Raw genomic sequence first — 15154 nt, forward strand, 5'->3', positions numbered from 1 at the left:
AATTAGAGAAACAGATAGTAACAACGGAATAGTATTGGGAAACTCGAACATGAACATCTTGGCCTATACAGATGATATAGCAATATTAGAAGACATCGAAGAAGCGATTAAATGAGTGTGCAGAAAATGTATGTATTACAATGGTAAGGAGGGTAGGACTAATTCATAATTTAATGTTAATAATAATAATATTAATATTAATCATAATCTTTATTATCTCTAGTCCGACTATAACTACGAATAAAACGTATTATCGATAACACATTATTTTAAGTAATAAAAAATATATATAAAAATAACGGGTTTAAATATATATATTTTGTCATAATATGGTGAAATTGATGGTAATGAAAAAATAATAAGGTATTGTAAAAAATGTCGTTTCTTAAGTAGAAGGAATGTAATAGTCAATAGTCAAAGTGGTTTGTCTTGTCCACACGAAACGAGTCGCTATATGACGTATGGATTTATTGTACGGCGTTTTTAAAATAATGATTTACCTATCGGGAGAGGGTTATAATATTGTTATGAATGACTAATTTAATTAAAATTGTTTGTTAACCGAATAATAAATAAATTTATGTAATTGACGACCATTATAATTTTATTTAATGTTAACTATAATATTCTGAATGATAAAATAAATATTTAATATGGTAATATATAGATATAGATTTAATATTTCAACGATTATTTTACTACAAATAACAATATTATACGATATACTCGATATAGGTTAATCATTCAAATTGAATAGGTAACAGAATAACATTCGATGATTATACGATGATTTATTGTGTTTAAAAAGTAGACTCAATCGAGTCTAACCTATTCAGTCATATAGTCGACTATATGCTTACAAATCGTATTTAAATAATAAATAGGTAATTGAAAATAAAATATTTATAATTTTTTTAAACTTTTGGTCACTTATCTGATACTTTCTAACCATATGATCATATCGATTATTATTATGTTATTTCAAAACACTTATATAAATACTGTCATTGGATAATTAATTTTACTCAAAGCCCAAAGGCACTTGTTATTTGCAGAAATCTGCATGATCATCAATTATCTATACAAAATAATCGAGTCGTGTAAGTTTGTGTTGAAGAAATCAAATATCTAATATAATATACCGTGTTGTATACAGTAGCGGCTCGTGAGTTAATATTCTGGGGAGACTTAAAATTATTTAACATAAACTACGTACAACAACGAACAAGAAAAACCCTGTTATTGAAAATCTAATAATATTATAGTATTACATATTTAATTAATATTTTTAAGTTTAATTGATTTTTTTGTTCGTAAGTTAAAGTATAAAACCACTAGTTAATAATATGTCTATTATATTGTCTTTTTGCATTTTTAAAATAATTAGAAATATAACAAATATCAAATAGAAGATAGTATAAAACCCTGTAGTAAACGTGTTATAGTTATTAAATCATAAAAATGCATTAAATTATGACAGCGACTAAGAACGGCGCGCGGTACGGCAATTATTGTCGTGAACCCAGTCTCAATAGAGTCTATAATACGCAGCTTATTCTCCCTGCCTGCTCCGGCCCTCCATCAAACCGGCCGTACCATTTTACATGTTATGATTGAGACTGTCGGGCGGCAGTTTCACTGTAACGGCGACCGTCACCGTCATCGATAAAACTAAAATAGCATTTCTATTAAAATAACTATTTAAAGGTTTTAGACTTGGTTGCTTTCAATTTATAATAATAAACAAAGAAAACGATATAAATTATATAATATTATATTTTCAATTCGAATAAAAATATTTTTATGCATTATTATTTTAATTAATTATTATTTACAAGTAACTGGGTTTTTTTAAGGGGGAGACTCAGTCTCAAAGTCTCCCCTGACGAGCCGCCCCTGGTTGTATAAACGTGGACGAATGTTGAAAAATAATGATTTTCTAATTAAATTGCCTGTTACCTGTTATGGATTTATGGTAGACGGGCACTGTGAGTGCACAGTATATATAATCAGTAAATAATTACCATATAACAGTTATACAATTTTATGAAAATCAAAGACGCGGTTATGTTTGTCAAACATGCTATACAGATAGGTAAGCTTTTTGAAGGTGAAACATAGGGGCGAGATCCTTTTCGATAAAAAACGTACCTACCCTTTTTTTTGGCCGATTTACTATTTGACCAAATTTTAAAAAGGTTGATTCCCCTTTCGACCAAGACAAAAATTTGAATATATCTACTTATGGTTATACCTATACGTATCGAAAATAATAATTATATATTATGAATTGTTTTCTATATTTTATTTTACAACATTTTATGCAATATACATTTTAAAAAAAGTTTTCTATTTTCTATAAAATAATTATTTGACAATAATGATATATTATTATTTGCTAATATTATATTGTACACATTTTATAGATGAGTTTTTATTTTAATTAATTTTCTACATGTTGTACATAAAGACTTAAAGTGTTATAATATTTTAAATTTATAGTAAATAATAAATGTTTATCGTAATAATTTTAATAAAATAATTGATAAATATCAGATAAGACTAAGTAGGTAGATATCTATTATTAGTAATTGTAAGTATATATTTATTGTTTATTATGTAAGGATCATGTATTTCAAATCTAAACTCGCTTAATACCGTTGTGGCATTTTAGACCAAAAACGTACCCTTCCCTTTCGGCTAATTGACCTCTTGAACAAATTAAAAAAGGTCGATTCCTTTTTCGACCAAAGTCACTTTGCGACCAAAACAAAAAGTTTGATATCCGTGATAGAATTGAACCCGAGCCTCCTGGGTGATTTGCTACAAATATATAGGTTGTGTTTGCGTTAAATGTCGTAACGAAAAACGGTTATTTGGTTTGTATAATAATTATGATTAAAATTTGCATTATTACTTTTCTGTTTTAAAATACTAATAAGTAAGTCATAAATATATTATGTTGTCTGCACCACTTACAATCAAACAAAATTGCAATGAATTCAAATGTTATTTGTATTTAAACAGAAATGTATTATTATGAAATAATAAACCTGCAGTAGTTTTGTGTATAAATAACTAAGACATTTAGTGTTTAAGTTAAAAAAATTCCCTTTTTATCCCCTTTTAAGTTTTAATATAAATACTTATAATAATAATAAAATAAATAAATAATATTTAAGTATAAGTTATAACTAGTAATTGTATGTGATAAATACTTATTGTAATTTTATTTTCTATGATTATGAATTAACACATAATGAGTGTTTTAAATTTTAATTCTTAAATTTTATTATAATCTCTTAAATTAACGTCTTGGTATAAAAATAGCAGAAAATGGAGATGGAGATATAGTGACACCATCTTGATGTTTATCTGGCAATTTGGCTCCGTGTGGAATTCGTATCTCAAATTTTTGAATTAATTTGGCAATGAACATGAACATATTGGTTTTTGCCAGTACCTCACCGAGGCACCTTCGCCTACCTATAAGCATAATTTGAAAATTCAAAATCACCCGTTATATATTTGACTTCAATACTAATAATGATAACAAAATGTATAATATAATATTATACTAACCAACGCCAAATGGCATAAGCCAACTGTCATTTATTATTTGTCCGGTACTGTCTAAAAATCTCTCCGGTCGAAATACTTCGGGATCACCCCAATGATTTTTATCCATATGAACGCTCCATATACTCGCCAATATCAATGTATCCTGGAAAATGTTTTTACAATAATTATTTTTTATATACTGTTGTATACCATATATTTTAACAATAGTGGTATCATACTTTTGGTATTATGTATTCTTGTAGGCTGGTTGTCCGAATAGTTCTATGAGCGATTGCTAACGGTGCAACGTTACTATGTCTCTGGACCTCCATTAATACAGCTTCGAGATAATTCAATCTATGTATATAATTACCAATATGTTAAATCGTTTTTAGAATAATTAAGTAAGCTGAGTACCTTTTTTTATCTTCGAAATGAATTTCTCTATCTCCAATTACTGAATCCAATTCTGCGTGTACTTTATCTTGTACATCTTGATGTTTCAGTAAATGTAATATTACGAACGATAACATACTGCTTGTGGTTTCCGATCCAGCTAAAAATAGATCCAATAATATAACAAGAAGCTGATGTTCTGAAAAAGACCCCGGAGTTTCTTTGTTTTTCTCAATTTCCATTAAAAATGCATGTATAAAATCCTCTTGATCATTTATCCCGTATTTATGTTCGTCTATTGATTCCTAGAGGACATAGACTGATAAATAAAAAAAATATATTTGATTAATTTAAAATTACTTTTAAAAACGTATAGAATTCGACTAAAATTTGTTTGATATCTTTATATCCTGAAGAGTTGGGTGCTAAAAACCGAAGGAATGGCATCTGGTTTAATATTCCACCTGACATGTCAAGCATTCTAAAGCTGACATGTACTAATTCCATAAGTCTTGCAAGTTTAGAATCGTTCAATGCAAATCTGCGACCAGCTAACATTGCCCAAAGACCGTTCAAAATTGATACGTCGAATAAACCGTTAACTTCAATTGGCTTGCCATTCTAAAAATAAATGTAATACAGTAATTATACTCTTCATTTTTAGTCTGTAAAAAATTTATTGACACACATACCTCACATTTGTTCGTTATATCGATCATGAGATCGTTTACTTCTTCAACTACAATTTTTTCCATTAAATCACCGTCAAATCCCATTTTTCGTAAATGTTGCATGCAAAATTTTCTCTGTTCAATCCACGTTGGCCCGTCCACAAATACTACGCCTAATTTTATAAATGTTGTATACTCATGTTAAAATTTTATATTTAAATATACTATTTTGGTAAACTTACCTAATCTCTTATTAAAAGCTCGGAATCGGAAAAAAAATCCATCAGGTCGACCATCAAAGTCGTCTTTGCACAATACTTGCCGTACTGCATCATACCCAGAAACTATCACAGCCTCTATTAGACCAAGTTTAACAGAAAACACTTGTCCATAACTTTTGGACAACTGATCCCAAACCAAGTGGTAGAATCCTAATTTTTTCCTAAGCTTTTGAATTTCTAAATAGCTACCAAGCAATGGAATTCTTGTGGGTCCTGTAAAAATGTATCTTAGTTATTCCATTTAATAATAATCATTAGGTATATTGTTTGTAATTTTGTTTTAATGATGTATACTTAATTGTAACTTGAAGGTAAATACAATTTATCTATTATAATTTCATATCATTTGATAAATAATTACATAAATGTTATAGGGTGGTCTCAGTAAAATCTACTGCAACTGTATGTAAATAATAAATACTCTCTCTCTCTCCCTCGTACACACACACACACACCACACACACACACACACACACACACCTACATAAATACTAAAATAATATAATATTTTTCTGATTCAATTCATTTTTTTGAAGTTCCTCGAACACGAATATGCTGTACTGCTGTGTGTTACTTCCCTATTGTTCGTTTAACGGAATTGCTACTTAATGAATAGACGATTGTTGGAAATAGTGAACGGGAATTTTGTATACTAATAACAGTAATAACTACAAAATTTAAATAATAAAGCATTTTTAACTATTGTGAATTTATTTTGGTACTGTGGAGTAAAAGTTAATTCATAAATATAACAGGTACTATTAGGTATATAATATTATTATTACGAGTATATTATTGTATTATTTTGTATTGTGTATTGTGTGTATGTAATATGTATATACCACGATATAATAAGGAAAGTAGTTTTAGCTTAAATTACAAGTGATAGGTATGTACTGTTTCATATTTAAATGTAAATACTAGTCATAAACACTACAATATTGTCGCTGTATAAAAATATACATGTACAGTGCATTTATTCATGAGGTATTCTTCACACGCCGCTCGGTGTGCCACGTGCGTCATAAATCAAAACGCTACGTATAATCGTATCGGTCTATGCTAAACTTTTCTTAAATAGCATATACCTACTATACTTATAAAATTCTATCAAATTTAAAGTATTTAAAAATTATTCCACTTAAAACCTATTTATTTTAAAATAAATAGGCATCTTGACCAAAAATAATAAAATTTATAAGTTTATAACTATTATTTTATAGGTGCTATTTGTAACATATTTTTTATTATCACTGACACATTTATTTTTTAATTGTTTAATATTATACTTGATTGGTGTATGAAATATTGTTAAGTCCTCAAAAAGTTAATTTTTTAAAATTATAATATACAAAATATTTATAGAAACCTATGATAGTATGAAACATTATAATTATTATAAAGTTATTTGACAAAATATGCACGATTTGTGTTATTCTAAACAAATTATAAATAAAAATGTAACATGCAATATGCATTATTGCAAAATCATTAAAATATTTATTGCTCCACTCTGAATCTAAAATGTCTAATTGTATATTTTCAAATAAAATAGAACATTGATAGTTTATACAAAATATATGGGTACCTAACTTAAATTAGATTTTAAATTTCCATCTCAGTTTATTATTATAGTTTTATAGTAGGTTGTTATTTTGTTTCTTTCATGTAGTAAATTTACGATAAATTATTCACACAATTCGTCAAATTAAAAATAACACATATCTTTTAAAACAACGGTCATATAAAACTATTAATAAAGGCCTTTGACAATATTTACTGGATTTGGCGTTTCAAAGTTTTATTTTGTAGAATATGAAAATAAAAAATATTTTTGTTGAAATTTCACTTTATTTTACAACTATTGGTTTCCCAACTAATAATATCCGCTTAAAAGATATATTCTATAAATATTTATACTATTATTTTAATTTTAATGAAGATTTTTATAAGAGATTAAAGTGAAAAAAATGTCTAAAAGTAATATCGAATCATTTTTGTTTGACACCAAAATCTATAAAATATAGAAATTGTATATTTTGTATATTATATGTGATTGACTAATTTAATATGTACTTATAAAACCCCTTAGGCCTTTTTTAGAAATAAAAAAAGTACGTAACTTCATGATGCACCATGCACGCGCGTGCATGATTTTTGAAGATCGTACAACGCGTGACCTTTCATATACGGTATTAAGGGTAGGCAATAATGCATACTGTCCAACAACGCAACAAAAATGATTGATGATAATATAATATAATATTATATTATTTTATTATATTGTCGACAATACTTTCCGTTGTTGTTCTTACATAAATTAATGATTTTTCAAACAATGTCAAATCTGAATTATGTCAGCGGAAGGCAGCTCCCGTGTCAAAAGATATTTTAAGGATTTTTCTTATATGAGACATTATAATACTCTTAAAGCAATAAATATAAATACAAAAATTGTCTTTGTGATATTTAACAAAATATTTATACTTAAAATTGGAATTACAAGAACATTTTTGATAAAATACTAAAGCCGATGAAATCAATAATTTTCAACGACAAAGTAAGCAATAAAAAGCGAAAATATCGGATACCTATCCAGTTAAAAAGCATTCCATTAATCAATTTACAGACTGCTAAAAAAAACCTATAAAACCCGCTCTGCCATCATATGGATGACATGGATGTATTAAATATGACTAAAGATGATAAATCAATGTAGACAATTGATGAAAAACGATTTTGAGAGGAATAATTTTCAGTAAATAATACAACCTGTAGTTGAATATTTCTTTATCTAATTATTTCGAGAATGCAGAGAGAAAGTACCTATTTATTCATATTAGGTAGGTACTATAAATCCATTTAGTTTTGAATGAGCAGTGCCCGCACGAATAACGGTACTTCGGTACCTATACCTTGTTTAATATATATATGTACGTCATACCTATGTTATTGTGTTGTAATATATACACATAAAGCGGATATAAGAAACCGTTATTATTAGAAAGTTAGACCTGTTTAGACAATGCAGTTGACCTTGAATAAGCTTTCTAAATTCTACGTTTTAACGAAATTACTTATTTCGTAGGAACACTGTACGAAGTTATTTAATTATTTTAAATTTAATTTTTATATTTTATAATATCACGTTTATGTTTATAAGTGTTATTTATTAGGTACCTATATTTTTTTAATATCAAAAATAATCATATTTAATAACAATACTTCGTAAATTAGTCAAAACGGGAATTGTCAACAATGTGTAGCTTAATATAATACGTGCAATAGGTACGTTTATTATACTATATTCGATGGTTAAATATTATTAACGTGCTCAATAGGTACAACAATACGACAATACCTGAACAATTCATAGAAGCAGTTCAGCTGTGCGGTTCTGCATAAAGCGGTAAAATGGCTAACGGACAAGACTACCTACCTACTTATCTACCTAAGTTTGACAAATAGTGTCAAAGAATCGCAAATCATTAAATGGCCACCATTCGCGACCAATCACCAGTGAACCCAACCGGGCACGGTGGCAAATCGATTCAGTAAAAGAATCGCATCAACTGCAAACGTGGATCGATTGATAACTGCCCGTTATAATATTTGTACAAAATATGTATCTATCTAAATAATTCACAAAAAATAATATTTCTTCTTTTATTTCGTTTTCGCTAGAGACTGAAATGTATACCTTATATAAAAGTTATATCAATGTGTTACTTCAGACTTGCGGAGGGTTTTTAGCTCAGTATAGTATAGTTCAGTATAGTTGTAGATAATGAAATAATTATTTTATAAAAATATAGAATCAAGTTATAGTTATATACAAATAAGAGTCAAATATTATTTATTTGCTAATATATCCGACCGATTTTTATAGAAAATAATTGAGATTATTTCAAATGGATGGTGCAAAATGGAAATAATGATAGATAAAACTGATAAATAGATAGGTAGATTATAATAGACAATCGGCTAATATAGTTTATATAGTTACCTATAAGTTATTACTGTTAATAATCGGTTACTATCTAAATCAGGCATGTCAAACTCAAAGTATCAAGTGGGCTAGCACGTTTACTAGGTACAAAGGTCGCACATAGAAGTTGAACGAAAAACAAGTATTTTATACGAAATTTTTCTATTTTATTCTTTACGTTTATGAAAGCAACAGGTACAAAAAGAAAACAAAAATACAACTACGAACAAAAAAAAAATTACTCCAAAATTTAAAAAAAAAATCATTTTATTTATTTAATAGTTATGTTTTATTTAAATTACAAGAAAAAAAATTATTATTATTGGACTATATTTAACGTCTCTTTTCTCCCACCAACTTTTTAATTTCAAGAGAAATACAAAAATATTATTGGACAAAGTAACTTTTAATACTGAATTTAGATGTGTGTCAGTTAATCTGAATCTATACGATCTAACGGGTGATTAATTACTGATCATTAATGAAAATAGTTGCTCACAATCTCACATTGATAAGTATTACTAAACATAGAAATAATTTTACTTGTGAAATTACGAGTTTCTACATATCGTACTGTTACAAATTAATTTGTAAAAATCACCTTATTGAATTTGTTTTTTAAATTTGTATCATTTTAAATCTTAATATTTTATTAATGTTAAGCAGTTATAACTTATGTTTTATTATATATTTTACCCGTTAATATTGGTAGCCTTAGATTGCAAAAAAACTGAGCTAAGGGCAACATGCGCGTGGCCGCGTGTTTGACATACATGATCTAAATGATAAATATATATGCAAGTCCACAGTTTACTAACCTAACCTATGGCACTAGACTTTGCACACGTCCCTATTAATTTAGGGTCCCTATGAGTATTAGAATAGAAGCAATCATTAGGTAGGCAGCCATTAAACATAAAAGCAAAGCGATTGGCGAAGACATAAATTAAAAATATATTTGATCGATTTTAACGATTTATGGAAGATTTAAATAATAGATGGAGTTATTTTATAGTTGCTTATTCGCTATAAATATTATTAAGACCCGCATATTTGTTTTTTTACTCGTTAGGTATTGGTAACGCTTGAGAAAAAAGTTATTTAATAACTATTCGCTGCAGATGCATAACCCTGGGCAATACAGCTAGTTATTGCTCATAAATGTAAACAAAAATTATTAGGCCATGGCAAAGTCTTAACAAATAATTAAAATTAGGTACCTATATCTAATCTATTATATTGTGTATGTACTATTAATTATTAATATATTAAATGCTCTAATAAATTAAATAATTAAATAATAGTCTTACCTATTGGATATTTATGCGGTGTAATAACATCTAAAATACAAATAATAATAAAAATAGAAACAAATACGACTACGAGAATCATCGTTACCGGTTACTGACGATTATAAACGTTGCTCACGGAAGGATAGGTAATGTCTTCTACAGCGTGTCTATACGCCGAAACTCGAAAGAATGAATTGAAGGAGAGTTTTCTATTGACCTCTAGGCTCTAGTCAACTTTTATGAAAAAAAAACTATATTAGATGGAAGGGGTATTCCGTTTATTTCCTTTTATCTACGATTCTCTCTATACTTAGGCGATGATCTTATCCAAAACTATTCACAAATAAGTATAAATACTTTTTGTTAGACACAGAAGACATAGGTATTTACATATCATAACAAACAACATTCTATTATATTATATAAATTATATTTATGTACTGGTACCTATTATATGATTTATTTTAAAAACCAAACTATTTCTATTTTAAACTAAAAATATTAAGTGAATAAAAGATATTGTTAAAAAATAGTGTTATATATACATACATAATAATAGTATTTCATACACGTAGGTACCTAAAATTTTTTTCAATTATACAAAATAATTTATACAGAGTTGCAAGATGACGTAGGTAGGTAAGTTAGGTAAAATGTAAATACGAGAATATTATATTATTTTAGGTAGTTTAGGTAGTTATATCATAATATAGTCATAACTAATCGTTTTAATCTACAAAATCCATAGACGGATAAATTATTTACATAATTATTTATTTTATTCAAAAGGAAATGCTAATTAAAAACACTATTTGAAAATTTATTTTTACGTTGCATTTTGTTCTCACTGCGTATACAAGAGTGATGTGTATATAGTTATGTTTGCGGCGCTAGGGCAGCGCATGCAACAAAATATGCTTGTGCCCTGTCCATCAGGTTAAGATAGTGTTAAAAACAATTAGGACTTTCCGGGACCTGGGTTATATGGTAGATGAAAGGAATCTACGTAAGAGTCCCTGCAAACCTACCGAATGACATCCGAAAGAGAGCTTTTGGTCTATGCGACCTTCGTAAAAGTCCTCTAACTCAGTAACGAAGTGTACCTGCTTAAAGATAAATTTATTATTTTAATTTTTAAGCCATGCTAAGAACTTATTGAAAAAGGAAAAATTCTTAATTCTTTTTTTGTTTTTAATATTATAAAATTTAAAAATTATAAATTTTATTGATCATTAATACTATACAGTGGCACAGTTACTGAAAACTCTGTGCACTAAATTTACAAAAAAACTTGCTCTGAGCTTTTTCAAGCTTATTTGTATGAATTGTTGTATGGAAGTCAAAATAAGCAGCTGTTTTGTATTATTACTATAAAATATAGATAATATATAATTATATTTATGTTTGGTCAGTAGATAAATGTAGTTAGCTAGTCTTTTTTAAAAAAGATCATAAGGGTAATACGACAACCCCCCCTACAACCACAATTACGTTACTGAAAATAACAATAGTAAATTCCAAAATAAAGTTCGAAATGCCACAATAATAAAGTTTTTAGTTTTACTGATAACTTATCTACGGTATATGCTACATAATAATGATTTGCTTAGTATCAAAAAATGCGTACTCAGTAAACAGATTTGATAAGAAGCATAGCTTTCAAAACTTGTAATAATCCCCCCCCCCAAAAAAAAAAATATTTTATTCTTTTTCGAATTCAATGTAAAATAATTATTTCGTTCATATCAATTTAAAAAAATATTTTTGACCTCAATGAGCTATCGTCTCACAACTTGTATAATAATTAATAAATTAATCTATTCTGTGACAATAAGTAAAATATAAACCATGGTCTCTAAAAATTGTGGCTATACCTTTACCAGGGTCCTATCACTCCTATTATTACCTTTTCTATTAGGTTCTTATACATTTTTACAATAAATTACAGCCGTAAATAAAATTAAAATGAATCTTGAAAAACAAGTTAATCACTATTGCACACTATAATTAAAAGTAAATGTTGATATTTTTGTTGTTATTAAAATGTAAAGATAGATGGGGGTGTGGGGATATAAGGCCCCCCTGGTTTCCTTTAGTATAATATTGAGGTGGAACTGTAATCTCCCATAAGATTTAGTGCTAGTTGCACCACTGAGGGGGGTTGGGATGTCGTATCCCTCCTCGACCTTTTTTTTTAAAAAAAACTGGGTAATTAAATTTATTTACTGATATTATTGTATTATATCGAATATTTTGTAATTATTTGTTTCTGTGTCACATGCGAACATACATTTATTGCACTGGAAGGAGAACTTTTAATAATTACAATTTTTTTGGGTGGGAGGTTTATAGGTAAAATGTTAATACATTTCGTACCTCCCTATAAACATGACAAAATTATGCCACTGGGCCGTTGTAGTTTAAGATCCTAACCTATACATATAACTATATAAGTATATTACCAGTACCTTGTAACCAGTGGCGTACTTTCAACATTTTTCTGGGGGGGGGGGGTCCACAGTTTATGTATAATTAAATAATTTATATAAACTATGAAAACTATATACCTATTTCCTTTATCACACATTATGTTTAGCCATTACTTGGAAACTGTAGTCAGAATACACAGAATACCAATTTCTATACTTATTACTTTACTATACTGCAGAGATGTATAGGTTTTTTTCTCTGGGGGGGGGGGTCCAGTACCCCTGGACCACCCCCGTAAATACGCCACTGCTTGTAACTAAAAAATAGGCAACTAATTTGACGTAAAATGCTTGATAGTGAAAAAGACCGGCTAAATCACGGGTAAATCGATAACGATATGTACATAATGCTCAATAATTATCGTGTTAATTGATTATTTAGATGTAACATTAAAGAAGCATCTCCTCGGATACATTTTAATATTAGGATAAAAATATAGAATCTTGAATATCCAAAAACTTAAATTACGTAATAACATCGCACAATTATTTAATACGAAAATGCTAATAGTGTCTACCAATGAAATATTGTTGAAAAAAATTAAAAGGAATAATGAGGATTTTTGGATAATTTCTGGTAGTTTACTAGTATATTTTAGATTTCCAAACAGTGTTCTTTAATAATTGCATAAAAGTGTAAAACTAATGAAATTTTTTAAAAATTTACTGTATTTGCTTGAATTAAGCAAAATATAGTTTATATAATTACATTATATTATTATTATTTTGATGTGTATCGTCGTGTCGATTGCTTAAAAATATAATTTATGTCCAATTGGAAAAAAAATGGTTTGGAGACTGACGGACATTACAAAATCTATATAGGATATAAAAATAAGTGTACATTTTGAATACATTTTATAACTCAAGATCCACCAAACCGATTTCAATAAAAATTTCAGGGAATATTAAGATTAATATGTAGATGGTTTCTGTGGATTTTGTACGCTGTGCGATAAGTGATTCCGGAGTTATCGCCTCTTAATTGCACAAGAAAAAAAAATTAAAAGTACTGATTATTATTATTATTATTATTATTTATTTTCCCCGTTTTTGTAACATTTTTCACTAATGATTCTCTCCTATTGGTCGTAGGAGAAGGTTCTTATGTAATACAATTTTAGGAAAATCCACCAGAAAAGTACGGAATCTGGATGTAAAAAAACAACAACAATGACGTCACTGTCCTACAAGAAAATAAACTATATTTTTGTTTATTGTAAGGTCACTATTGGTTAAAATTGAATATTATAGTTGTAGACCTGTTGTTATATTTTGTCAAAACCATAACAATAAAAATAAGAATTAACGAAATAAGTCAATGTCCACACTAAATCTCAAAATCACAGCAATAGACTAACATATCAAGTTATACTAAGTTTTCCTGTTTTACCAACAGGCAACAATATAAAAACCACGAGATGGCACATTATTGTATTTTATCCACCGTATTAAAAAAAAAATTGATATAACTTTGAAACTTAAGGGATAGAAATTATAAGCTTATGTACATATCCTGCGGGGTCAGCAATCCACCACGGGTGGATTGCCTACCTGACAATATACTGCTCGCATAATCATAAGAGAGTCTCACGGGCAACGCCAAGAAGAATGACTACAATATTATTACTTGACTAACTCACTGACTGATAAACGTAGAGCATTAACAATCATAAATCAATGCTTGCAATTTACACGGTACATTCGTACAATCGTAACACAAATTTAGTGTGCAATAAGAGATCATTTTACAAAATTTGCATTTTAAAATGGTACTTGCACAAGTTTTTTGAGAATCAAAATGGTCAATGAAAGTGTCTAAGTTTTGAACACCGTTAAACTGAATATGAAATTACAAATTAATCAAATTTCGAATCATATTATAGAATTGGCATTTTAACGGGCAACGAAGTGCACGGATTCAGCTTGTATTTTATAATCGGTAATGGCAGTGCTCTCTAACGGTGGTGAATTGTCGTCAATGAGTAACAGCGACCGACCACTCTCCGCGTAGAGTGCACTACTATTACCGATTATAAAATATTTTGAAATCGCTAACGACCGCAATGCATCAACAACATCAGCATTTTTATTATTCTTTTTTTTACCATATCTAGTGATTAAACGATTTATCGCAGAGAAAATGATAGCAAACAGTTAACTGACTGTTTACTAAATGAAGTTTGTTCATCGTTAAAATGATCCGATTACATTTTTTGTACAAAAAATATATTATGAGATGTACAAGAATCACTAAGCCGTTGTTTAATATAGTTAATGATAGCCACAGAGGCCAAAATTGTAGATAAAATTTAACAGTTTTAACTTAAAATTATCCGCTGAACAAATTTTAGTAAATTGTTTGCTTTCTGTACTCAGAAATGACTCCTGGGGGAAACCTTAGATCACTTTTCAGATCTGTATTTAAAAAAAACACACTTTGCGGTACAGCAAGTATCGAATGAACCTTGGACAT

At 28.2% G+C, this 15154-nt stretch overlaps 1 protein-coding gene across 1 annotated transcript; it reads right to left on the reverse strand.

Moving 5' to 3' along the window:
* Positions 1 to 2553: 2553 nt before the first annotated feature.
* Positions 2554 to 10362, reverse strand: LOC114123568 (methyl farnesoate epoxidase-like). The gene is made up of 8 exons (XM_027986595.2): positions 10208 to 10362; positions 4871 to 5122; positions 4650 to 4801; positions 4318 to 4578; positions 3979 to 4262; positions 3801 to 3918; positions 3583 to 3724; positions 2554 to 3486 (listed from the first exon to the last, which is right to left on the reverse strand). Exons 1-8 carry the CDS (start codon positions 10287 to 10289, stop codon positions 3308 to 3310), a joined length of 1470 nt encoding a protein of 489 aa, XP_027842396.2. The 5' UTR covers positions 10290 to 10362; the 3' UTR covers positions 2554 to 3307.
* Positions 10363 to 15154: the final 4792 nt, after the last annotated feature.

The sequence above is a fragment of the Aphis gossypii genome, chromosome X, assembly GCF_020184175.1.
Source record: "Aphis gossypii isolate Hap1 chromosome X, ASM2018417v2, whole genome shotgun sequence".
Taxonomy (NCBI): domain Eukaryota; kingdom Metazoa; phylum Arthropoda; class Insecta; order Hemiptera; family Aphididae; genus Aphis; species Aphis gossypii.